The sequence below is a fragment of the Bos mutus genome, chromosome 11 (assembly GCF_027580195.1).
Source record: "Bos mutus isolate GX-2022 chromosome 11, NWIPB_WYAK_1.1, whole genome shotgun sequence".
Classification (NCBI taxonomy): Eukaryota; Metazoa; Chordata; class Mammalia; order Artiodactyla; family Bovidae; genus Bos; species Bos mutus.
Window position 1 is genome coordinate 102,818,398 of NC_091627.1, and position 25,428 is coordinate 102,843,825.

At 49.7% G+C, this 25,428-nt stretch overlaps 1 protein-coding gene across 2 annotated transcripts in view; it reads right to left on the reverse strand.

Moving 5' to 3' along the window:
- Positions 1 to 216: 216 nt before the first annotated feature.
- CNGA3 (cyclic nucleotide gated channel subunit alpha 3) overlaps positions 217 to 25,428 on the reverse strand; it is a 38,941-nt gene continuing 13,729 nt past the window's right edge. Inside the window, exons 2-9 of one of the 2 annotated variants that reach the window (XM_005911228.2) lie at positions 23,736 to 23,872; positions 15,969 to 16,082; positions 14,951 to 15,130; positions 11,681 to 11,734; positions 8,758 to 8,823; positions 7,366 to 7,473; positions 6,088 to 6,194; positions 217 to 4,204 (exon numbers count right to left, since the gene is read on the reverse strand). In XM_005911228.2, coding sequence (XP_005911290.1) covers positions 2,814 to 4,204; positions 6,088 to 6,194; positions 7,366 to 7,473; positions 8,758 to 8,823; positions 11,681 to 11,734; positions 14,951 to 15,130; positions 15,969 to 16,082; positions 23,736 to 23,836 — 2,121 coding nt within the window. In that variant the 5' untranslated portion in view covers positions 23,837 to 23,872 and the 3' untranslated portion in view covers positions 217 to 2,813. The remainder of the gene's footprint in view (positions 4,205 to 6,087; positions 6,195 to 7,365; positions 7,474 to 8,757; positions 8,824 to 11,680; positions 11,735 to 14,950; positions 15,131 to 15,968; positions 16,083 to 23,735; positions 23,873 to 25,428) is intronic. The other variant, XM_070380001.1, reaches the window with a different exon arrangement.

Consider the following 25,428-nt stretch of genomic DNA (forward strand, 5'->3'; position numbering starts at 1 on the left):
GGGCTAGTGCTTCAGGGGGATGGAGCAGGCTTCTCTCATATTGAACCAGTTGAGTTACCAATAAATTCAGATGCTCTTTATACTGGTTACTGCCAAGATATCCTGTGCCCAGCTCAGTGTTGTTCCTTGAGGTCTATAAGCTTTGGGACTTCCCAAGTTTGAGGTATTGGAACCTTCACCAGGCTGGGTTCCTCAGACCCAAAGCTCCAGCCTGCTCATCAAAGGTCTGACCAGCTCCCCCCTCCCCAGGGTTCTGCCAGGGAGCCTGCAATCAGTCTGAACGTCGAGGGGTGCTCACCAGCGTTTTCTTCCTTTCTTGTCTCGGAGACTGTTTTTCCTGAGACCAACAGATACACACACAAACACATACACACAAACACCCCTCCATGAGTTTAGATTCCCATAGGAGGCACAAAGAGAAGCTATCTCCCGGTGTGGACCCCCATGCTGGACCTGGTGCAGAGGGAGGGCCTGCCTGCAGGGGCAGCACACGGGCTGGGCTGGGAGCCCACAAGCCCTTTCTCAGGTTCTAAGACAGTGAATGGAAGTCCTAAAAACAATCCGAGACTCAACTTCCCAACAACCTCAGCACCCAAGGGCTAACTAGATGAAACTGTGTTCATTTCTCCCTCCAGGACAATAATGTGACATTTTCTGCACCCAAGAGGTTGAAGGGCCATCCTCATTATACTGTATAAGTTTAAAGTTTGTTCACAACAACTCTGCGAGGTGGGCAACGTAGTTCCCATTTTTTGGGTGAGGAAAGCCAGGTATAGTGAGGTCAAATAACCTGCCTGAGGGGCAGTCGTGACTTGAACAAGAGCAGTCCCAACCCCCTCACACCGAAGCTCATATTCTAACTTACTACCCAAACTTCTTGGGCGTAAGTACTGGACAAATCTGGGGAAATGCTTACCTGGCTTCCTGAACATCCATGCCTTCCTAGACTGCCCACCACCACCCCCATGGTGGCCTGGGGCAAACAGTGCCAATGGGCTTAGCATCCTGCCTGGGACATATCTTTTATGTAACCGAATGCTTGGAGTTGCTCACTCTGACGAGTGCCGCAGCCTTGTCTGCTTTTCTGTGCCTGATTTTTGTACACATCCCCTCACACGGTGCCTGTGTGAAACCTGCTCACCAGTGCCCGTTCCTTTGGGGAAGCCAGGCTCATTGCCCTGGAAGCATACCCCAGGATATGTGACCATGTGAGTTTTCCCTTATGATAAAACATGAAGCAGGAGCCGTTCGGTGTTTTTTTAAATCCAGGTCTCTATTTTTCCTGTGTAAATATGAATGTAGGCAAAATTAATAGTTAAGGCTTTTAAAATACGTGCATTTTGGTAACACGTTGCTAGTTACATTGTGCTGATGATAAGAGCTTGGATCACATCTTTCTTTAATAGTTCTTTGAAATTTCTTCTAAAAAGTTAAAATGGTCAAATGATCCATAGTAGAAACCAGAACAGACCCATGTAAATCCAAAATGCATACTTGAAAAGGCAACACCTTTGTATGAACTACATTAGGGCCCAGTTATGTAGCATATGGATTATAATTTAGACCACAGAGATGTCAAGGTTTCCAAAGGGCATGGGGCGTCTTGTCTGAGAAGAAAAGAGCATAGGAAGAAAGAAGAAGAGGAGGAAGAGAAGAGAAGGAAGGAAGGAAGAAAGGGAGATGAGATTGGAGAGGGGAGCCAGAAAGCCTGCATATACGGCTTCTCTGCATCAGGAGAGTTGGGTAATTTACAATGTGTATGAAGCAGAGAATGGACCATTAAGGTAATAATTCAGTCATAGAACCCAAATCTATATAGATACCTTCTAAAATCTTAATGTAATATTATATACTGATTAAACAAAAAGAGCCAGGTCGACACTCTGCACGTTTTTGTCTAACAGCTTTGCCTCAAGATGTAATTCCAAGGGAGAGTGAAGCTTCCTGTTCCAGGGTGCAGGGAAAGACATGGCCTAACGGTCTCGTCTCTTGAAAGTCCTAGTGGTCAGCTTGTTTACCTTAGGACCCCATTCCGACCTCCAACCTGGGAAACTTCCCCTCAACACGACTCTCCCCTCCAGGCCAGAACAGGCTGCCTCAGGGCTCCGACTCAGGGACTGGGACAGAGCCTGTCTTTGAAGCCTGTTGGGGAGTTAGGAGATGTCCCTTTCCCTAATGGAGATGCTTTTTGCCAGGAAACAGATTCTGGTTTCACAGGAGTTGATGGCAGGGCACCTGGATTTGCTTCTCAGACTTGAAATGGCCTCAGCTGGGGTGACCTGGCTTCATTCTTTGTGCCTGTCACGGCATCAAAGAGCACACGAGGAGATACCCAAGTCAGAAATATGCCCAAGCTGTTTCATGTATCCAATTCGAGTTACCGCCGGTACTCTCAGCTTCTGTTATCATTCCCTCATCAGGAGGTGGTGGAGTGAGGGGCAGGAGGGATGGGTAAGTAAATAACCTCCCATTTACAAAAAAATGAAGTTCAGGAGTCTAAATATTCCCCACGGATTAAAAAAAAAAAACAACTTCTGTGCTCACATTTTTATACTCTTGGCCTAGAAACATCTCACACTTAACAAAACCCTGCCTCACGAAGCGTTTCTTGTGGAGCTCACAGCAACCTGTCACTTAACTGGGACAGACATAAAGAGTCCCGTTATCTAGATGAGGGAAACCAAGGCTCTCTCCCAAGGCCACGCAGCGCACAGAGGGTGGGGAAAGCTAGAATTCGGTCCCGGCCGAGCCCCGTGCGGCGCAGCGTCGCACTGACCGCCGCCCCGGGGAGGCAGGAGAGGGCACCTGTGTCTTCAGGGCTGACTGGCCTCAGTTTGCGGAGCATCGCCATCAGGCGGGAGGCCCATCTTCACCTGGCTTTCCAACTGGCTGAGCCGCTGCTTCACCTTCATCTGGGTGGCGTTGTACTCGGCCAGGAGCCGCGCAAACCTGGTCTGCAGGGAGTCCAGGGAGGTCTCGAGGTGCTCCACCTTCTCCTCGATGTCCTTGGGGTCTGCCCCCGCCTTGGCCAGCTCCTCGTCGATCAGGTTGTCCTTCATGAGGATCTGCCGCCCTTTCTCCTCCAGCGCCTTCTTGGCCTCGGGGTACTCGGTGAGCGCCTCCATCAGGTCGTCCTTGGAGAGGCAGAACAGGTCCGAGTAGCCGATGCTCCTGATGTTGGCCGTGCGGCGGTTCCCGGACTTGCTCCCCTTGATGTTCAAGATGCTGATCTCCCCGAAATAACTCCCGTCGCCGAGGACCACGAACTGGGTGATGCCGTCCTCGGCCACCACGGCCAGCTTGCCCTCCTTGATAATGTACATCTCCCTCCCGATGTCCCCCTTCTTGCAGATGTAGTCCCCGGGGCTGAACACTGCCGGCCGCAGCTTCAGCACCAGCTCCACCAGCAGCCCCGCCTCGCAGTCCTGGAAGATTCGGACCTTCCTCAGGGTGTCCAGGTGCACGTTGATGGCGATCTCCGCCTTCAGCTTGTCGGGGAGGCTCTTGAGCACCTCCTTCTCATCCACTGTCTTCTTGTTGGCCCACAGGTAGTCGAACCAGCGGATCACCCGTGTCTCCAAGTCCTTGGTCACCTTGCGGAACTGCATGTACTGCTTGATGGAATCGATCTTGGCCTGGAACTCGGCCCGTGAAGCGTTCATGTTTGAGATCATGGAGCCCACGTTGCCCACGATGGTGGCAAAAATCAGGACGCCCACCAGGAAGTCGATGACCACAAAGAGATATTCCTCGTCTTTTACGGGGGGCGGGGTCTCCCCAATGGTGGTCAGGGTCAAGGTGGACCAGTAGAGACTGTAAATGTACTTTCTGGAGAGGCGCCCATACTCTGGGTTGGAGACGTTTGGGTAGACCCAGGAGTCGGTTCCGAAACCAATGAACTTGGAAATGGCAAAGTAGATGCAGGCGTTCCAGTGGATGATGATGAGGATGTACAAGACCAAGTTCCCGATCCTGAACATGTTGGGGTAGTTGGTCCTTGTCTCCGTGCGGTCAAAGAATTCGAAGAGCCGGGCCAACTTCAGGAGGCGGTTGAACCTCAGTTCTGGGTAGTTCATGCCCAGCTTAAAATAAGCCAGGTCTGTGGGGGCCAGGGACAACACGTCCAGCTTGAAGTGCAAGGTCTGTGTGTAGTGCTTCCACAGCCGGCTGGCGTCCATGACCATCAGGCCTTGCTCCAGGAAGCCTGAGGAAGAAGACAGACCACGCGGGCATCAGAGAGGCTGCGTGCTTATGGTCACGGCCCACAGAAAGATATTTTACCTTGTGACTACACAAGATGTGGTGTTATATATACATAACAGAAACCATTTCCAAAAACCATACTCACTATTATTACAGGAAACGTGCTCTGGTATTTCCTATCAGATCATCTAATCTATTTTATTCAGTTAAAAATACAGATCAGTTAGGTAAATTTGAATGTGGATTGGGTATTTGATAGTAGTGAAGAAAGACTATTAAATTTTAAGAGATAAATGGAAGTTATATTTTAAAGAATGGGTCCTGGTTAAAGCTACATGCTAACATGGTTACTGTCTGAGATTCACTTTAAAAAAACCTCCATCCAAGAACAGGGTGTGGGAGGATAAATGAACCAAAATTAGCAAAGTGTTGATAACAGTTGGAGCTGGATGAGGGTACAGGGGGATTCATAATAGTGCTCTCTCAGTTTTGTATATGTTTGAAAATATCAACAATAACAACTTTAAAAACATTGGTCATGGCCTAGCAAATTGGCTTTACCAGTTACTAATGGGGCATGATCTTGCCCGTGGGAACTCCCTGGTGGTCCAGTGGTTAAGACTTCACCTTCCAATGAAGGCGATGTGGGTTCCATCCCTGGTCAGGGAGTTAGGATCCCAGGCCGGTCACTCAGCGCTTCTGGGCCCTGGTTTCTAAAGCAGTAAGACGGAGATAATCCAGCCCGCGCTTCTTGTCTCCTGCAGCAGTTCTCACAAGAAAACAAGACGTGCTTGGAATGCTTTGTGTATTATAAAGCTGCCCAAGGTTGTGTGGTGATCTGGTGGTGTTTGTATCCACAACCACGGCACAGTTTTTAGTTTAAAAACCTTGGAAGTGACAGGCAGGGCCTCTGGCAGCTTATGTGATGTCTTTGTGCAAATCAGAAAGAGGATCCTCAAGGATGCACAGCTTGGAGACTGAGGCATGGGTGGGGCTTTAGGCCTGGCTCACAGCTAGAGGTGGTTTTGTTACTGACTGGGGGTCTTTGGACTCTTTAATCAGCAGAAACTGGTGAGAGACCAGACCAGGAATTCAGGCAAGGCTTTACTGGGGCTAGGGCAGCAGCAGCTCTAGGCAGTGAGACAAGTCATGGGCGTCCTTGCTCGCTCCCAGAGGCGGGGCTGGTGTCTTAAGTGGGGCGGGGGTGGGGGTAGGGGTGGACCTGTGGGTTGGGCTGGAGGTGTGGCTCAGGTGGTCTGCATATGGGGATAGTTATTTTTCGTTCCCTATGCTGCTGCTGCTGCTGCTAAGTCGCTTCAGTCGTGTCCGACTCTGTGCGACCCCATAGACAGCAGCCCACTAGGCTCCTCTGTCCCTGGGATTCTCCAGGCAAGAACACTGGAGTGGATTGCCATTTCCTTCTCCAATGCATGAAAGTGAAAAGTGAAAGTGAAATCGCTCAGTCATGCCCAACTCTTAGCGACCCCATGGACTGCAGCCTACCAGGCTTCTCCGTCCATGGGATTTTCCAGGCAAGAGTACTGGAGTGGGGTGCCATTGCCTTCTCCGTTCGTTCCCTATAGATCCTTTGTATTCTGTTGCTGCACAAGCACTCTGGCAGAGGATCGCAGCTCACAGGCTGTCTTAATCTGAAGGAAATCACACCCTCCTAGGCCCTATTTCAGATTTTAGTTCTCTGTATATTTCACCTACTCTGAAAGCCATGGGTAACATACCCTGGCTCTTCTGACTGACCACGAAGAGGAACCCCAAGGGCGACTGTTCTGGATCTCCCTGAACCTGCCCACAGGCCCCAGGCCACACCCCCATACCCCCACTGCTGCATGCTGTGGGATCTAGGACATGGGGCCCGGGCCCACTCACCTGTCCGGGCTCGGACCAGCATATCCATGCCATAGAGGATGTCTGCTGAGTAGTCCAGGACCAGCCAAAGCATCAGGTGCTCGGACTGGAGCTCATCGAAACAGGCCCTAAAAAAGTGCAAGAAGGGCCATGTGGGGGAGGGCCCAGGGTGGGCAGCAGCGCTGTGCTACAAACTGGGGCTCAGTTCATCCCCCCAACAGCCCGGCCTGCAGGGCTGTACCCCAGCACCTCACCCCAGCCTCGATGAGGGGCCGGGGCGCTCAGAAGCTTTTCTGCCTCGAGGTCACAGAGCTCCTAAGAAGAGCTGAGACTGACCCCAAAGAGTGGGCCCTGTTGCCTCCTGACAGTAAGTGATATGATGGCCCCTTCCCCACACTGGAGATGGGGCAGTTTTTCCAGGCCTCAGTGGTAGAGTCAGATGAAGGGGCTGAGAACCTGCCCTTTCTGGGGCCAAAGAAACAACAAAGATACAACAACTTCTAGAGATTAACAATGGAACAAGTCACATCTCCCCCCACAAAATAGTAGCTCACCATGCATCCCAAACGGCTCAGAAAGCCCAAAGGCCCCCTCTGGTGTCTGCCCCCTGGTGGGTGAGGTTGGTCCAGACTGGGATTGACATATACACACTGCTATATATAAAATAACTAATAAGACAACTAATGAAGACTTATAGTATAGCTCAGGCAACTCTCTGTATGACTTACACAGGAAAACAAACTAAAAATCAGTAGATATATGTATATATGTAACAGACTCACTTTGCTGAACCCCTGAAACTAACACAACATTGTAAATATAGTATATGCCAATAAGAATTAATAGAAAACAAACAAGAAAGCCCAAAGCCCACAGCCAGCGGAGAACACCACCTGTTACCTACAGCCCCGTCCTGCAGGTCAGCTCAGGAGTGGCCCACCCCTCCCACTTCCCCTCAGGAGAGCAATAACTCACTCTTGCATCTTCCTCCTGTGACTCAATTAGGAAGGCTCCAGGGTGCCAGGCCCTTTGCTTTGATCTCAAACACAGGTCCCCACCGGTGCTCCCTCTTTAAGCCCTTCCTTATGGACAGAGCCCTGGAGTGCGGCATGGCAGCCCACTCCAGTATTCTTGCAGGGAGAATTCCATGGACAGAGGAGCCTGGTGGGCTACAGTCCATGGGGTCACAAAGAGTCGGATACTACTGAGCGACTGTGGACAGAGAGCCTGAGGCACACACAGCCGGAGGGCAGCCACCGGGCGCTCAGAGCTCTGTCCCTAGCTGCCCCTCCCGGCTACCTGCACACGAGCAGACACCAGTTGTAGAAGACAGGCACGGCGATGACGGTCAGCCAGTGGTAGTACATGTTGCTGGAAGGGTCCATCACAACGCTGTCCTTCTTCTTCCTGGGAACGCCCACACAAACAGCACAGTGTGTTGGAAGTCTGCAGCTCTGGAGGGGTTTAGAGACCTGGTCTAGCTTACAGACCCCAGGGCAGCTGTGGGCTGCAGCGGAAGAGATGACTTCCCAGATAGGGTGCTATCTATCTCAGCAGGGGTCATGTGGGTGTCCCTGTAGAGGGCCTTCTCTGCCACCCCCAGGAAGCCACGGTAACTCTAAAACCATGGTGATGACATTCCCACGTGCCCTGTGGTATCATCCACGCACTCCAGAGTGCCAGGGAGGAAAGTGGAGCACCGTGATGTTGGAACCACCTCAGGGAAGCTTTGGGAAAATGCAAGTTCCCAGGCCCACCCAGACCCCTCCCGGGCTGGGGTCTGGAAATGTGCATTTGACCCTTGCCCCAGGTGGTTCTGAGGCAGCTCCTCTCTGGACTGACCTTGGGATCCCGGGGGTCCCCTTTAGGAAGGTGCTCTGTCCACTTCACTAACTGCATTTGTGCAGATGTTCTAAAGCCTCGCTTCCGAGCACTGGGGTCCTGCCTCCCACTGAAAACCACCAACCTGGGAATCACTGCAGTTATGTCAGCCAAGACTGAGTGGAAGAAATAGCTTAGGGTGCTTTCTGCTTTCATTTTCAGGATTTTCGGAGGGTTAGAATTTATAGGTGGTACTGGAGATCTTTTCTTTGGGTCCACCTGTCTCCTCCCCCATGCCAACTCCCCACCATGCCCACTAGGCCTGCAGAGCTGCTCCTGTGCCCCAGAGGACACCCTGGGTTGCCTTTCTGGTTGCACCTCAACTTAGCAAATGCAAGATCAGTTTCTCACTGACAGGGCTTTGGACATTCCCAACCAGCAACACTCATCATCACTGGGTTTGAATTAGTTTGTGAACATAGTATTTTCTAGTGACCGGGAGAGGGGCTCCACATACCCCAGCTGTGAAGATGACACGGTGGGCAAACAGAATGCCCCAGAAGAGGGCACCAGAGCAGGCTCCCAGGGAAGCCCCCAGCTGCCCACCCAGGGCTGCAGACCACCCTGCCTACCTACAAGCCCCACTCTGAGGTCCCCGACTTTCCCTGCAGAATGAAACCCTCACATGGTCTCAGCAGGCCTGATCCCTGCCTGAGACCAAGTCCTTTTCCATAGCCCTAAGCAGCCCCCTCTCTAGGGCTGACCCTGAGGCCCCACGGAGTCAGCCTCTCTCTCCTCCCTGGGGAGGGACCGGGCGTGCTGTGACCCCAAAACTTCCCCTCTTTGGGGGCAGTTTCTCTTCGTACTTACTCCTCTTTCTTGGGGTTCTCCTTTTTCTCTTCCTTTTTCTCTTTCTCCTCCTTTTTCGCCTTGTCACTGGATGACACAGGGTGACACTTAGCAATTTTCATATACCATGGGGAGAGGGCAGGCCGCAGTGACCGAAGGAGAGGGTGTGGTGCAGGAAACTCATCTTTCCAGCACGTTGGGGTGAAGCGAGCTTACTGATTTCAATAATAGTAATGTCAGGAAGCTGATGCACAGAGAGGTCAGGTAACTTGCCCAAGGTCACAAAGCTCTTAGGTAGCTGAGTTGGGATACAAATGCTCTTAACTAGTATAAATATTAAATGTATTGCATGTATGTGGTGCTAGCGGTAAAGAACCTGCCTGCCAATGCAGGATTTATAAGAGATGTGGGTTTGATCCCTGGTTTGGGAAGATCCCCTGGAGAGGGAAAAGGCAATCCACGCCAGTATTCTTGCCTGGAGAATCGGGGAGCCAGTCCATGGGGTCACAAAGAGTCAGACATGAGTGAAGCGACTTAGCATGTATGTATGTATGTATCTATTTATCTACCCATCTATATTCTCAATACATAGACCTAGAGAAAACTTGGAGGTATATTTGCTGATATGTGAAGAGGGGCTTCTCTGATACTGGGGTTCAATTATTAACATAGAGTATACTTTTGTGGGCGTGTGCCATTCATGGGTGCTTTTCTGTGTCCCAAGTTTTTGACAATGAGCATATTAATAAATTGAGTAGAAACAAAAAGTTATAATTGGTAAATGAGAAGAGCCAGGACAGTCAGTCACCCCATCCTCTGTTCTGAATCTACTGGTCTTTCAGCAGCTTAAGTCTTAATGCCAAAACACCAGCAGAGGGCGCTGCCCACAAGCTTATTGGGCACACTGAGCCCTGCTGGGAGTTTAATTACACCAGGCTCTGCCACCCTTGTTCAGGATTTGTGGCCTGGGTTACAAGCTTTGGCCTTTCCTCTGGCTACCAACCTACTGAGGCCTAGGGAAGACCCCGTGCCATCCAGCTGTGTCCCGGAATGCAACCAGCACTGACCCAGGGGACCTGCACAGAGCTACGAATCGATGGTGGCTTTGACTGAGAACAATTTGATCAGGAGAAAGAAAATTTCAGAACCCATGGACTAAGCGAAATGCCATAAATGTGGTGGAAGAGTGGGGGAAGGTGTCCATAAGAATTACTTCTGTATCTTTGTGCCCAGGTGGCCCCATTTGGGAACAGTTCCCTGTTTTGTCCTTTGGTCCTTGGACCCATGGTATGAGCCCATCTGAAAAGATTTATCAGAGCCTGATGCAGCCAACTGCACCCACCCCCATCCTTGCCCACATCCTAGCCCCAGGTCGGAGAAGCCTGGAGACCCACCCACAGGACCTCCGCCCAGTCCAGTATCCTGAGCCTTTACTCAACTGCAGGACTTTCAAGGGTGTTTGATGTCAGGTTTGCCTTGACATCAAGCATTTCGAAACAGCTATCATTTTGCATATTAAATCATTTTGTTTTTCTGACATTTGGGTCTCTGGATTTGATGTCCCAATTTATGTAAACAAAATGCAACTGAGGGGGAGGAATGCATTAGGAGTTTGAGATCAGGTCAACTCTTTGTGACCCCATAGACTGCAGCCCACCAGGCTCCTCTGTCCATGGAATTCTCCAGGCAAGAATGCTGAAATGGGTTGCCATTCCCTTCTCCAGGGGGATCTTCCCGATCCAGGGGCTGAACCTGGATTTCTTGCATTGTAGGCATTATTACTGTCTGAGCCACCTGGGAAGCCCTTCTTGTTTTCACTTCAAGGGAGAAATGGATTAAGAGTTTGGGATTAGCAGATGTAAACTATTATATATAGCATGGATAAAGAACAACTGCATAGAACAGGAATCTATAATCAATCTCCTGTGATAAACCACAATGGAAAGGAGTCTGAAAAAGAATATATAAATATATAAGACTGAATCGCTCTGCTGTATACCAGAAATTAACACAACATTGTAAACTTATTTCAATTAAAAAATAAATTTAAAAGACAACAAAAACAAAACAAAAAACCCAATGCAACTAATGTTCAAGGAGGAAAACAGAAACAAAAATTCTATCAGAACAAAGGGAAATAATCAGAAAAAGCCTTGGCATAGTTCTCTGTCAACTGGAAGTCAAGAAATTGGCATTGCTTGCTGATATTGTCCTCCTAGGCTCCAACTGAGACCCGCCCCCCCCCCTTCCCTACTTATCCTCATGGTGTTCCATAAAGGAAGGCTGGAGAATGGGGCACACATGTGCATGTGTTCACACATGTAAATGGCCCCACCACATACACCCTCCCTGTTTGGGCTTTTGGATGGCATTGCCAGAATCACACATCAAACTTCTCTGCCAGCTCAGCATCAGGTGGTAGGAAACAATTGCAGTGGGCCAGGGTTTCAAGAGGCTGTTCTCTGGAAATATTTAAATTTCCTTTTCCACTGATTACATCCTGATCACATCCTCCAAAGAGGCCCAAATTAGCCTTAAGACAAGAGCGTTCCCCTGGCACACAGGAGCTTGAGGACATAGAATGAAAAGTACATTCTTATCATGAAGGAGAAGATCCACTGCTCAGTAAAGGGACTCCAGCTTTGCACCTTCAGATACATAGCAACAGAGGGTGCTGGCACTGAAAATGTTTACCCATCCAACTCCTTCGCTTTATAAATAAGAACAGTGCAAGACACAGAAAAGAGGACCTGCCCAAGGAAGTCTCACCGAATAGGTCCCTCCCCACGTTTGTCCATGGGGATGGGTTTCCAATGCCAGGAGCAGGGTTCTAGCAGGGTCTGGGGGGTGTGGCAGAAGCAGCAGGACTAAGGAGGGAGACACAGCTGGCGTGTCTACAGGAGGAGGGCGGCGGTGGGGAGTGGGAGGGGGCAGAGGTACTCACTCCTTCTCCGAGTTGTTGCAGGTGTTGGTGTTGTTTCTGGCCAGGGGCCAGGCACTGCGGGAAGGCAAAGAGAATCTGAACTCGGTCCACTTGCTGGGGACCCCTTGCCCTCCGGCAGTTATTCTGGGACTCCCATCCCCTGTCTCCTGGGCCTTTCCACGCAGTTTTAACACAGGGAATTGTTATCGTTGGGGACAAACTTCTTTTGTGTGTGTGACCAGTTTGTGCTGGTGAATGCCTCAGAGTAGAGGAGAGGATGGACACTTGGGTAACGTGAGGATTCTGAATAAATGCGGAGTGCCTCTTTGAATCCCATCCAGCACCCTGGCCTCAATTCCTCTTGCGTTTTAGCACATGCCAGGCAGTGCACCAGACTCTACGGAGGGCACGTGGGCCACCGAGCATGGTGCCCGCCCTCGGGTGCTTCTGGGGGAACAGGCTGAGTGCCTTGGGCCAAGGGTACAGAGTTAGCAGCAGCAGCAGCAGCACTTTTAGAGGGTGGGCAGGGATGAGGTTCTCACAGGGCCCCTCCCTCAGACACCCCATCACAGGGGTCGCTTCCGATTCTTATGGCAAAAAATAGACCGAGGGCAGAGCTGCCCCAGGGTTCAGCCCATCCTCCCCACCCCTGTCCCCAGCATTCACCTTAAAACTTCAGGGCCTACTACCCAGATCTACATGAGAATCTTGTAGAAGGCGGGGATTGGTTTTGCTCCCAGCGATGTTCATTTAAAGCTGGACTGGGCAGTTCTTGATGGTGTTCTTTAGGAAAAGGCGTGATCCTTGTGAGCTCCACTGCCAGTTCACATGTGTGACAGCTGGTTTAAGAAAGCCAGCCTGGCCTCACAGGGCTGGAGGGCGGCTTGCCTGTCTGTGGTCACTGCAGACCAGTCACAGGACAGGAGGTCTGGGGGCCAAAGCCAGTGCCTGGGACACTCCAGACTGACTCTCAAAGCACCTCTCCTCTGATGTCGAACATCCAGCCAAATACTTTTTTTGGTACTTCTGCCCATGCCTCCCTCCCTCCATTCAGAATGTGGCTCTAATTGCTTTTTGGGGATTAATTTATCATCTGAAAATGCCCCGAGAAATCAAAGCTGTGCTATTACAAAGGAAAGTTTAGGTGTCTGGGGTGCAGTGGCATGTGTTTTCCATACCCCTGTGCCCATAATCTCATTGGGCCCAACCCATAGGAGATCTAAGACCCATTTCTGCATACTTTGCTTTGCTAATAGGACTTGGCCTTGGAAATTCAAGGTGTTCTTCCACCAGGAAGCCTCCCTGACTACTCTGCTCCCATCCTGCACCATTGCATTCACCTGCCCACTCTGAACCTTCCAGTGAGTTAACCAGGCATTGGTGGCAAGTTGGGGCCTGGCCCTGATGGGGTCCTAGCTCAACCCTCCACTTATCTGGTCACACAGGGAAGTGGACAGAGTCTAGTGTTCGTCTCCATGAATCTCAAGTTGCAGAGAAGACAGTTTGATCAGTTAAGCCAAGGAAGTCTTTGCTTGCCCAAAAGGAACTAAACCAGTTTGTTGACTTGCTAACAAACCTCCTTCCCTCCCTACCCCTTCTCTGCTCCCTGCACCCTACCTCCCTGCCACACACCACCTTTGCCCTACCTGGCTTCTCCAAGTTCCCTTTTCCTTGGCCTGCATCCCTCCTCTCTGGCTCAGCAGTGAACAGCACGTGTGCCTTGTGGTCCTAGAGCTCCCTCACAGGGATGCTCAGCTCTGGGAACCTGCACGTGTCCCAGCGCTCAGGCCCTCCACAGCACCCTTCTCACAGCCCAGCAGACCAAGGGTTTGTTGTCCAAACTCGTGTGAAACAGTAGCCCGGAAATGCTGCTCCACTGGGCCTCTGCCTCTCAGCCAGCAATTCTCATGCCTTCCTCAGCAGGGAAGACTCGTGCAGACCTCCTAATGTCACTAGCAAGACATTTCTTTGAACTGTCATATTTTATCTTAAGCATGCTTGTGTATCTCGCACATTTCACAATGTACTGCATAACCTGTAATAAAAATATACCCCACCCCACCCCCCAATCTGGAAATAAAGCTGAAGCTCTGAGAAGATCCATCCTGTTTTCCCCAAAGCTTCAGAGCCTTCAGTCCCCAGGGGCTTTCTCTGCCTGTTTGAGGTGCCACATCTGAGCCTTTCTGTTCCTTTGGCTCAAAAACAGCATTTTCTCTATCAAATTACATAGGGACTGTCGGTTCTGCAACAACCATGCTTCTTTTCACCTTTCTTTTTATGTCTTTTAAATCCTGACATGACCTAGAGAATTCAGCTTAGAGATCTTGTTCAAGCCCCTCTTTCCCTTAAAGTGGGTTCTGAGCAAGTGTCCTCTCATTTGTGAGGCTGAGAGGAGGTCTGCTCCCCCCGCAGGCTTACCTCTCCTACTGCTACAGGGTCCTAAAGAGACCTTCTGCTGTTAATCGACACCTGATTCAATCCGTGGTGGCTCAGTGGTCTCCCACTGACCAGAAGCTGGGTGCTTCTCAAGAGCACTAGAGAGGAGGGAGAGGGGAGGCAGCAGCTCTGTGTGGGGCGGGGGAGCAGGGGATATCAGTCTAGCCCCTGCAAACTTCTCTTCGTGCCTGCACCCCACAGCACCAGCCACAAACTCCCCTCTGGGTAGGGGGCCATGCAAGGTGCTCAGAGCCCTTGTTCTGCAGACCCTTCTCCTAATGAAAAGCAAACACTCTCCCCATCCCCCCCAGGCCCACCTATCGTCCCCTCATTGTTCTCAACCTAACCTGGGGTTGGAAGGTTCCCCTTGAAAGTTCTAACCAACCTTCAGATCTTTTCCCCAGAAGAATGCACCTATACCCATCCATAAAATTGTGGGTACTATGTAGGTACTCCCCGAGGCTCGTGGTACAAAAGCCTCAGTTTTCTAGCAAGAGAGGTCACAGTGCAGTGTAGGATGAGGGTCCTTTGATGGAGAGATTGGTGAGGCCAACATCCTGCAGGTGCAATTCTGAAGGCACCAGCAGCAGGGGGTGCTAGGGGGCTCTGCGGAGGACAGGGTCAGAGCTCAGTTGAGGCTGGGGCCTCAGGTTAAAGGGCTTCATCTCCTGCAGGGCTTCTTGAAGTCTGATGGAGATGCTTAGAGCATGCAGTCTAACCCCAGAACAGACCCTTTCTTCAGGGAATACCTGGGCACCGACGTTCCAGGCCACATGCTGGGTTAATCCACACTGGCCCACAGGAGCAGCAAGCACTTCCAGCCCCATGTGGTACAGGTGGCCCCCTCTCCCTTACCTTCTCCCTCTGTCTGGTGGCTCCTGGCTGCCCACATTGAACTGGACATGGCTTTCTCGGCTAGACACCTCTTGGAGCTCGGCTCCGCGGAAACGCTCCAGGAAAGAGTCGGGCCTCTGGTCCTCCTGGTGTAAGTGCCTGGCGCTCCAGGCACGGAGCGAGATGATGAGGCGTGACAACCTGGAAGGATACAGGTGGGCAGCCAGGGCGCAGTGGAAGGAGGCGGAAGCCCCCTCCCAGAGGGTGGGGCAGGGGCAGTGATGCCGACCCCACCCCTGCCCCCCACTCCCCAGAACTGCTTCTTCCTCCCTCCTCTGCCACCTGGGATGGAGCTTCCTCCATAAGGGATACTATTTTCATTGTGGCTTTGTCACTTTAATGCCTGGACTCCATCAAAGGCATGATCCTTCCACTGGGGCCTTAGCAAGTTTCTCTGCTCATTTTTCCTTTTGCCCCATGTAAAGCTCTTTGTTATGACTGGTAAGCAGAGGAACAGTAAAAAAAAAAAATACAATTTCCAAATAGGGATAAAATTCAGAGCCAGTTTAATGGAGCAAGCACCCAGATACAACCTAGGTTTTTTCCCCAACCCTTGTCCTATGAATTGCTGTCCATACAAACTTTTGTTTTGTCTCCAGGCCTGTGGAGAAGTCCCTCTGCAATGTGCACTGACCTCTGTCTTGGAGCAGATCCGGTCCAGGCCTCAGGCACCTGAACCCAGGCAGCCCGCATGCCTAGAGCGCATCTAAGCTCCAGCTTTCCCTGTAAAACCTTCCCTCAGCCCCATCTGGTACAGGTGGCCCTGTCTCCCTTACCTTCTCCCTCTGTCTGGTGGCTCCTGGCTGCCCACATTGAACTGGACATGGCTTTCTCGGCTGGACACCTCTGAACTGCCTCTCCTGCCCCTTTATTCTCCAAATCTGCAACCCCACCCTCATCACCATTTCTTCCTAAGACTTATCTTCTTTTAGCCTCTGTCTCCTTATTCCCAAGCTGAGGGCAGAAACCAGTCACTTACCTGGTGGGACCCTGGCTGGTGAAGGAGCTTTGCCTGGATTCAGCCAGTCCTCTAGTCTCCATGGCAATGCCTTCCTGCAGTTCTGACGATGTCTCCTCGCATGGCAAGTGGGTCCTAGGAAATCAAATATGCAGCAAGCAAAATTGATTTCCAGCTCATCCAACTCTTGGACATGTTGAGGACCGAGATGGCCAGATGCTCTGCTTAAAGAGGAACGCCACTGTCAGAGATCCTCACCCCAGAGCTCCACCCTTCAGTTCATGCTCCAGCAGATCCTGGCTTTTAGGATAACATGGCCTTTACTTTATGGCAAGGAGGCCACTGCCCATAGCCTAGGCGAAAGGGGCCAGCCAGCAGGAAGTGGTCCTTATTAGAGCACCGAAGGCAGGGAGTTGGGGTGGGGGAGGTACTGTGCCTGCCTCTAGAGCCAGAGCAGTTGTTTCCACATGAGGATTCCAGAACAAGGGTTTTGGTTCACAGACATCTCTGCATGCTGAAACCCTTTCTTCTAAAGCCAGACCAAGTGCCGCCTCCTTCAGGAGGTCTTCCCTTGCCCTCTGTCCCAGTGTGTATGTGCTGCAGGAAACCACTGATTAAGAGGAGGGTCCTGAAATATTGTAATGAATTGGCTTCATATTTGTATAGTGCTTTCAAATGAAAGTCCACTTCTGCTGTGTCCTTTTGCCAAGGTAGGGGCGGAGGACCTTCCCTTGAGCAATTCAGGGCAAAAAGTCTGAGCATTAGCAGAGCCTGGTGTTTGTTGAATTTCCTGGAATAAGAGCTCTCTGCTGGGGCCTGTTTTCCTTTCTTTCCCTTTAAAACTTCCTGGGGCTGAAGTCTGATCAGCCTGATTAAAAGCCATCCAGGCACTGGCCTCTAAGGATTTGCACTTCATCCTTTGAGTCTTGAAGAGCCCAAGCAAGACAAATTAATTCGATCACATGACCTATTCCAACCCAATCAGCCTTCTTAACAAGGTGGCAACATGGTTGAAGAAGTAAGCAGGAATTACTGTCTGGGTAAACGCTCTGTGTCTCCCTAGTGAGTGATCAGAAGTCAGAATTCCACAACCCAGCCGCCAAGCTGCTGCCTCTTCCTTTCTGCAACAGCCCTGCTGTTTCCAGCACAGGGGGGGCGGGGTGGTGGTGGTGGGTGGGGTGGAGGCTCACTACCACACCTTGGCTCCTCCAGGCAGTCCCTGCTCAGCCCTGACGGCCAGCAGGTTCTTCTCTCCCTCAGCTTCCCCATATCAAGGACACTTTTTTTTAAACTGAAAACACACAGAGTGACACATAAAGTACCTGCCATTTATTGACTGCTTACTGTACGTCAGCCACTTACATTTTATCACTTAAATCATATAACAATGTTATAAGAGACGAAACAGGTTCAGGGAGATTAAGTAACTTTCCCAAGGTCACGTAGCCAACTGGAAAAACTGAGATTTGAATGCCATGCCATCCCATTTCAAAGCCTGCTGTCACCCACTCATGAATCTGCCTTCTGTATTTTCTAATTAAAGCAAAAGTTGAATAGGACATGGCTGAGGCAGATGGTGACTGAAGCTATGAAATTAAAAGACGCTTGCTAAGCTTGCTAAGGAATAGCTATGACCAACCTAGACAGCATATTAAAAAGCAGAGACATTACTTTGCCAACAAAGGTCCATCTAGTCAAAGCCAGGGTTTTTCCAGTAGTCATGTATGGATGTGAGAGCTGGGCTATAAAGAATGCTGAGCACCGAAGAACTGATGCTTTTGAAGTATGGTGTTGGAGAAGACTCTTGAGTGTCCCTTAGACTTCAAGGAGATCAAACCAGTCCATCCTAAAGGAAATTAGTCCTGAATATTCATTGGAAGGACTGATGCTGAAGCTGAAACTTCAATACTTTCTTGATTTGATGTGAAGAACTGACTCATTGGAAAAGACCCTGATGCTGGGAAAGACTGAAGGCAGGAGAAGGAGATGACAGAGGATAAGATGGTTGGATGGCATCACCGACTTGATGGACATCAGTTTGAGCAAGCTCTAGGAGTTGGCAATTGACAGGAAGCTTGGCGTGCTGCAGTCCATGGGCTCACAAAGTCGGACATGACTGAGGGACTAAACTGAACTGAGGACTGAGTTCTGTAGCATGCCACTAGACACATGACTCTGATTCCCCTAGCTGCACTATGTGGGCATGTTTTTTTTATTGCCAAAGCACCTAATTAAATTCTCTCTCTAATCTCATAAGAGACCACTCACACCTCAACCTTATACATATAAGAGACCCTATCAGGACTTCCCCTGATAAGACAGGGGATAAGAATCCATCTGCCAATACAGGGGACATGGGTTCAGACCATGATCCAGAAAGATTCCACATGCTGCGGAGCAACTAAGCCCATGCACCACAACTGCTGAGCCTGCGTGCTGCAACTAGTTAAGCCCGTGCACCTAGAGCCCATGCTTTGCAACAAGAGAACCAACTGCAGTGAGAAGCCTGGGCACCGCAACAAAGAGTAGCCCCCACTTGCTGCAACTAGAGAAAGCCTGCACGCCAAAACGAAGACCCAGTGCAACCAAAAATAACATTAATTAATTTAAAGAGAGAGACCCTATCAGAGGCCCTGCTACAAGTAGGAAGCTACAATTCCCTTGCCCTTCTAATATTGTGTACCACAAAGCTGGGAATGCATGTTCCAAGGCACCGGGTCAGTTACAGGAGGAGGAGGCAGGGGGACAAGTGAATCCATCTCTCCAATCCCTGGTTCCGAGCAGCTGGCATGCCTGGGGGTGGGGAGCTGGAGGTGGGGGCAGCAACTGGCAGCTGGGCTGGAGCTCTGCATGGCCTGTGTGCCCGTAAGATTTGGAGGTGGTCCCCAGGACAAAGCTATTCTGTCCCCACCAGCTCCTCAGGGAGCTCCAGGCACCAGGCAGTCAGCCCAGCATTTCTGCCTAGTCTGGTTTCTGCTAATTGTGTGGGAGCACCTCCTGAGAGCAGATTTACTTGCATCCGCAGCAGAAGACTCCATGTGCATGACATCAGGGTTTGTGGGTGAGTGAGAGGGGCAGAACTCACCCCAGATTTCAAAGCAGGCCTGCAGCTGGCAGCAGTGAGAGCCACTGCATGTGGCCTGGACCTACAGCATCCACTGGAAGGGGAGGCAGCAAAGTGGGGGACCCGGAGGCCTGGGTTTGAGTCCCTACCCCAACGCCTATTAGCTAGGTGTACTGCAGGCTTGTCACTTACCCTCTCTGACTTTAATTTTCCTGGTCTTCGAAAAGGAAACAAAGGAAAAATTGATTTCATAATGACTTGTTCAAACACCCAAGTCCCAAAAGGCACATCTAGTTGTGAGGAACAGGAAGGGTCTTATATGATGTAAGTCCAAGGGACCCAAGGGGCTTTTTTTTCTGGATGCATCTCCTTAATTGTTTCTTGATGCCCAAAGTTCTACCCTGATGTCTTTCTTTTAGCTCCAGAATCTCTACCCTTTTTAAACGCCTGGGAGATATCTAAATAATAGCAAATCCAATGAGTTACTCCTCAGAGAAACTGATTTCACAAGGTAGACAGAAGGGGAGATGGGGTGGGAGGAGAGGAAACAAATGTCTGAGGTGACATTTTGAGTCCCCAAGGACACACAGGTACTGCTGAAAGGGAGGACCTTCTGCCAATCACTGCAAGATCAGAGATCCAGAACCTCAAAGGGAAATACAGAGGGTGGAGACTGGGGGCCAGGCCCCGTCCTGCTAGCTGGCTGAGGAGCTAGCTGAGGACTTGACAGGCCGCAGGCTCTATAGAACGAGCAGATCAGGCCAGGACAACCTGACATTGCCTCCCACTCACAGACTCCTTCTCAGTGGTGATGCTGCCTCTACAGGAAGAAGCCCTGGGAAGCTGGTAATTAGCAAGAACAAGGACAACTGGTGAAACACAAGAAACTGTTTTGAAAGACAAGGTCATTTTCAACGCGTAAAGCTCATCTTCTGTGTTCATTTATACAGAGGAATTCATGTCCATGAGGTGAGGCTTTTTTGTCACTGGAGGAAGCAGAGGTTCTCATCAGAATGGAAACCGGTAACTAACTTTGTGCTCTGTGGATCTGGTGTCTTCCTCTAGTGACTCTGGAGACATGCGAGTGAACAGAAGTGACCTTTTAGAACAAGGGTGGAGAGTGTGACACATTATTTTTCTTCTCCTCCCAAGCCGCGAGGAACTAGAGTGACAGGCAGGTGCTGCCCCAGCCGCATGTGACCAAGGAACCGAGGTCACTGCATTTTTGCCTTCGGTCCTGGGGAAGCAGGTTGCAAATGGTTTTCTTTTGTGATAATTGCTTTGGGCTCTGCTCAGGAAGCAGCACGAAGAAGTCTCCTCTTCTTTAGGACATGACCCTCTATGCCCAACAGCTCATCTAAAATAGCTACACCAGGAGATTGCTCTGGGGGTTGAGGTGTCCTTGGTGCTAGCTGCAATTCTCTGCAGCAGGTTCTGAAGTCTTTATTGCATTATCTGCAAAAATATGCCAGGGAGCTCTTAAATAATTGAGTCAATGAAACAGATCTAAATAGAAAGAGCAAAATGCAGGATATTTTTATTTCTGGTCTTTTCAAGGCGTAAATTTAATTTTTTTGTGTTGTTGTTCAAAGGAAACATTTTGATCCTTCCTTATGACTCTTCACAAGCAAAATGATCTCAGTGATTTAAAAGAGAAATGGAAACCGGTCTCTAATTTGGTGAAAGAGCTGGGAAGAGAGATGTCTCAGGGGACAGGAAGATGACATCTTCCCTCTTTGGGGGGCCCTCAGCAAAGGGCCAATCAACACACAGGTTCCCAGCACAGCTGTGTGGTATCACTGAGGATAAAGAGTGATTCATATTTAAGGACACCCGTTTGTAATTATTTCTCCAAAAGCTTTCTAAAAGGATTGGAATTTCAAGGCAAAGATCTGATTTGTTCAGATTCCATTTCCTCCCTCAAAATAGCGATTAGAAACTTTAAAATTTTTATGTGACTGTGTCAAAATCCTTTGCTCAAATAAATCTTACAGGGAAAATTGGTTTGTCCATAGGCAGATATTAGGCTGCTCTGAGAAGCAGGGGAGGGGCCTGGATGCAACTTTCTGGCCCAAGGCTGTACCATCCCCAGCGTGAACTCCTACTCTGAATCCTCAGTGATGCTAAGGAACCATTCTGGAAACTTTTGTTAACCCACTCCTGCCTCTGTGAGCTAATGCTTTTCATGAAGGAAGCTTTTTTCCCGTCTCTCCTTTTGAGATCTCTCTAGTGTTTCCATGGGATTCTGTACTAATCTGTCAACAACGTGCTGTTGGGCATGGCCCCCAGTGGGGCTCAGTGAGACTTGGCTGGTGGTCAGGCTGAGACAACCTGATGTGGACACAGGCAGGAAACGGCCCATCCAGGTGTCAGGGCAGCTGGGGCTATCGGAGGTCAGAGGGGCCAGAAAAGGCTTCAGCCTGGGACACAGAGAAGGCCCATGGAGGTGAGCATCTCCAAGACCAGCAGGGAGCGGTGATAAGGGCTTACTGCATGGCAGGGGCTGTGCCATGAGCTTTGCCTTGTTTTAACCTCACTGCTGCTCTCTGAGGTCAGAACTAGCATATTTTGCAGATGAGGAAACTAAGGCTTGGAGCTGTTGATCAGCTTTTCAGAGCCAGTTTTCAAACCTGGCAGAGTGGCCTCAAGCTTGTGCTGTTGGTCACCATGCTGGCCTGGGGATGCAGAGCAGGGGAGGGAGGGCATGGTATCACCCGGGGGGAGATGGCAGAGAGGACTGTCCAAGGGCAGCATTTCAGAGCCCCTGCTGTGTGGCGGACCCATTCTCTGAGTGTGCATGGGCTCAACCTGAGCTCACAGAGAAGCTCTGGGAAACCAGAGGCTCTTGAACAGCCTTCAGACCAGATGGGACTTGCTGGCCACCTGCTGAGGCAGAGCCAGGATGCGCCGGGCAGAGCTGGCCCGTGTGGTGGTGGTGTGGGTCGAGCAGGCATTCTGGGCAGGAGCCCCAGCCCACCTGCTGGGCCTGCCTTCTCTTGACTCTCCCACTGGGAGAAGCCAGACAGACCCCAGGGAGCTTGGATCCCAGAGATGCTCTGGCTATGTCCTGCCTGAAGCAAAAGGGAGCAATGGGGAGAAGTCCCATGTTGCTTCACATGCTCCTGATCCTGACAGCCTCTGTCCTTCTCCCTGGGGCCCAAGATCCTAGGAGCCTCATGTCTCCAGGGAGCCTGACTTTCTTGTTGTGTGCCATGCTTGGACCTATTTTTTTTTTTTTTAGTTGCAGCACGTGGGATCTGGTTCCCTGACCAGGGATGGAACTCAGGCTCCCTGCATTGAGAACTCGGAGTCTCAGCCACTGGACCACCAGGGAAGTCCCCCTTGGGCCTTTTTTCCATTTTATTGCAACCCTCTTTGAAGCCCCTCTCAGCCCCTTCTTCAGGGGTTTTGTCAGCTCTGATGTGGGAAAGAAACTATTAATATATACCAAAGTTTGAATAGCAGATAACTGTCCTAACAGTGTTCTTTTCCCTTTTAAATAAGGGCAATGCCTTAAGCTAAAGGAAGGAGCCCTCAGTTATGGAACACAGATATTGATGGTCAGCCAGTTAGCAGGGAGAGATTTGAGTAGGGTGAGAATTTATGATGCCCCTGAGTCATATAAAATTTCCTGGGTCTCAGCACCAACTTGCAAGAGTAGGAGGGAATAAACATCTGTTGGCATGCTTTGAGACTTTCCTTCCTTTGCCTGAACCCCAGAAAGTGGGGATCCAAAGACTGCATAAGTTTGCAGTGATGGGGAAACTACTGTCCATCACTCATAAGCAGAGTTTGCTAAGGACCTGGGACAAAGAACTGGACACACAAAAATGAGATGTGCATCTGAGAGAGGAAGAGACATACACAAGTGGGTGAGGAAAAATGGTGGAGGAGGGCCAGTGCCAGGGATGCAAGGACTGAGGGACTGTCGTTGCGTTTTTGGGCCTTAGATAATGTGCAATTTACATGGGCGGGAGAAGTTTTCAGTGCTATATACGTGGGACAAAAATAACATTAATATTGGAAATACAGTTTCTCCTGGTTTAACTCAATTGACTCATTGACAATTTAAGAAGCATCAAAAAAATGTAAGTCTGTACCAAATAGATACTCACATTTCCCAATGCTGCTCCATTTTACAATTGAAGAATCTGAGGCATAGAGGGTTTAGTGCATTTTCCCAGATCTCCCAGTAAGTTAGGAACAGGGCTTGAAGTAGAGGCCCCAGATTTCCAGGTGTCGGACATCATCGATGGTGCTGATGGCTTTGCTGGCAGGCATGGCCCCTTCCCCCAAGTCCATGAGCATGACTGAGTCCTGACCCTCACCTGGAAATGAGGGGCAGGGCACTGGATTGGTACTCCACCCCAGTGCCCAGGACACTGACTGGTGCAGACAGAGCCTGATAAATGTCTGATGTACACAAGGGAAAGTGTGGCACTTTGGGGACGTTTTTACAGTCGTGTTTAATCTGCTGCATTTTAATCTTCATTTTCTTGCCTTCCCAAAGTTATATAACTTTTGGAGCATTTTCCCACATCTCTAAAATGAGAATAAAAACTACTTCAGTGTGGGTTGGGAGGAGTCATGCAGTTAGAAGGAGTGCTGTGAACAGCCTCCACCCTCCAACCTGTCCTGCCCACAGGCTAAGGCATTCTTTCTCCCTGGTCAAGAGCAGCTATGGGAACAATCTGTTCCAGGAATGAAGTTAAAGCCCATCCTACCTGCTGAGACCGTTTTCAATGCAATCCAGATCTCTGTCCGTGGTCCTGACCGAGGGGTGTGTCCTGGTGGGGTGGGAGTATTGGGTGCTAATCTTGGCCATCTTCTTGCTGTGTCACATTCCACCCCAAGGTGGCTGCTGAAACATGAACATGAACCAGATATGTCGTCAGGATGAGGAAGTAACTGAACACCCAGCTCGTTTGGGAGGGCTGCTCCCCAGACAAGCCCTGGCACACATTCTCCTCCATCTCTCTCACAACTCCTGCCACAGTGTTTTAGTTGGCTCTCTCTGGGTTCTTCTTCCCATTCAGAAGCACAAAGAAGGTCTTTTACTCCTTTGTATAAGCTGCATGCCAAGAACTGCTCAAAATTAAATGCTGATCAAACAAATGAATGAACTTGGTATCCAATGTAAGAAAGCTAAACCCTCATGATTCTCTTCAATGATGCAGTGTCCCTCTTAACTCTGACTTTGTGGTGGCTCAGTGGTAAAGAATCCACCTGCCAATGCAGGAGACACTGGTTCAATCTCTGATCCATGAAGATTCCCACATACTGTGGAGCAGCTGAGCCCAGGTGCCACAACTACTGAGCCTATACTCTAGAGCCCAGGAGCTGCAGCTGGGCCCACATGCTGCAGATACTAGAGTCCACACACTAGAGCCTGTGATCTGTAACAGGAGAGAGGCCACTGCAGTGAGAAACTTGCTCTGCAACCAGGGCAGCTTCATTGCCCTCACAACAGCGAACACCCAGCAGAGACAAAAATAAACAATTTTTTAAAAGTAAAAAAAAAAGTCTGACTTTGTCATTTTCCTATATTTATCTTATAATTTTGCTCGTTTTATAGCTCCCCCAAATCTTGTTTTAAAACAAAGCGTAAAAAGCCTAAATACTTGACATTTATAAAAACCTTTAAACAAGATCTTCAACCTGATACACACTTCATCTCCTTTAATCTTCAAAATAACCTCATCAGACACATACAATTTCTGTCTCTATTTAAAGATGACTAAATTGAGATCCCAGTGCTGACCATGAATACTCTCCCTTCAGCAAACGGTGGAAGGTGCCCCTCTGATCGATGAGAAAACTGATGTGAGTGCACAGCTAGCATGATGAAAACAGCAGACCAGTTGCATGATTTCTGATCAAAATTCTGCAGGAGGAAAATAAATTCCTGAGGATAGTTTTTCTGAGGCAGATGAGCACAGGCTCTCTTGAGCTGCTGCATGGCTTAAGTGTGTCAGAAGTCAGTTGAGACCACTCCAGAGAAAAATGGTGATTTCCAGAAATAGCCCAGTGGCTCACTCCAGAACTAAATTAATTTCATATCCAAAGGAAGGTCGGTGCAAGGACCCCAGAGCACTGCACCAAAGTACCTAACATAGATGTGGTCCGTGCTCATCACATGTTACTCAGGGAGGCGAAGATATTGGCTTAGATAGTCCTGGTTCATCTCTGAGATTTGATAGCTTAAGTCCATGATTTAATTAAAATTTTTATAGTTTTCTCAATAGACAAAAAATGGTTTTGGTTTTTGAAAACGATGTTCATTTATGTAACTTAGTTTCTGGCTGACCACAGGAGATACAAAGAAGTATAAGACAAAGACAGTTCTCAAGGATCTTACAAGTGGGGCAGATGACAGATACCAAAGAGTCCTGCTGGTTGTGTCAAGAGCTTGGATTC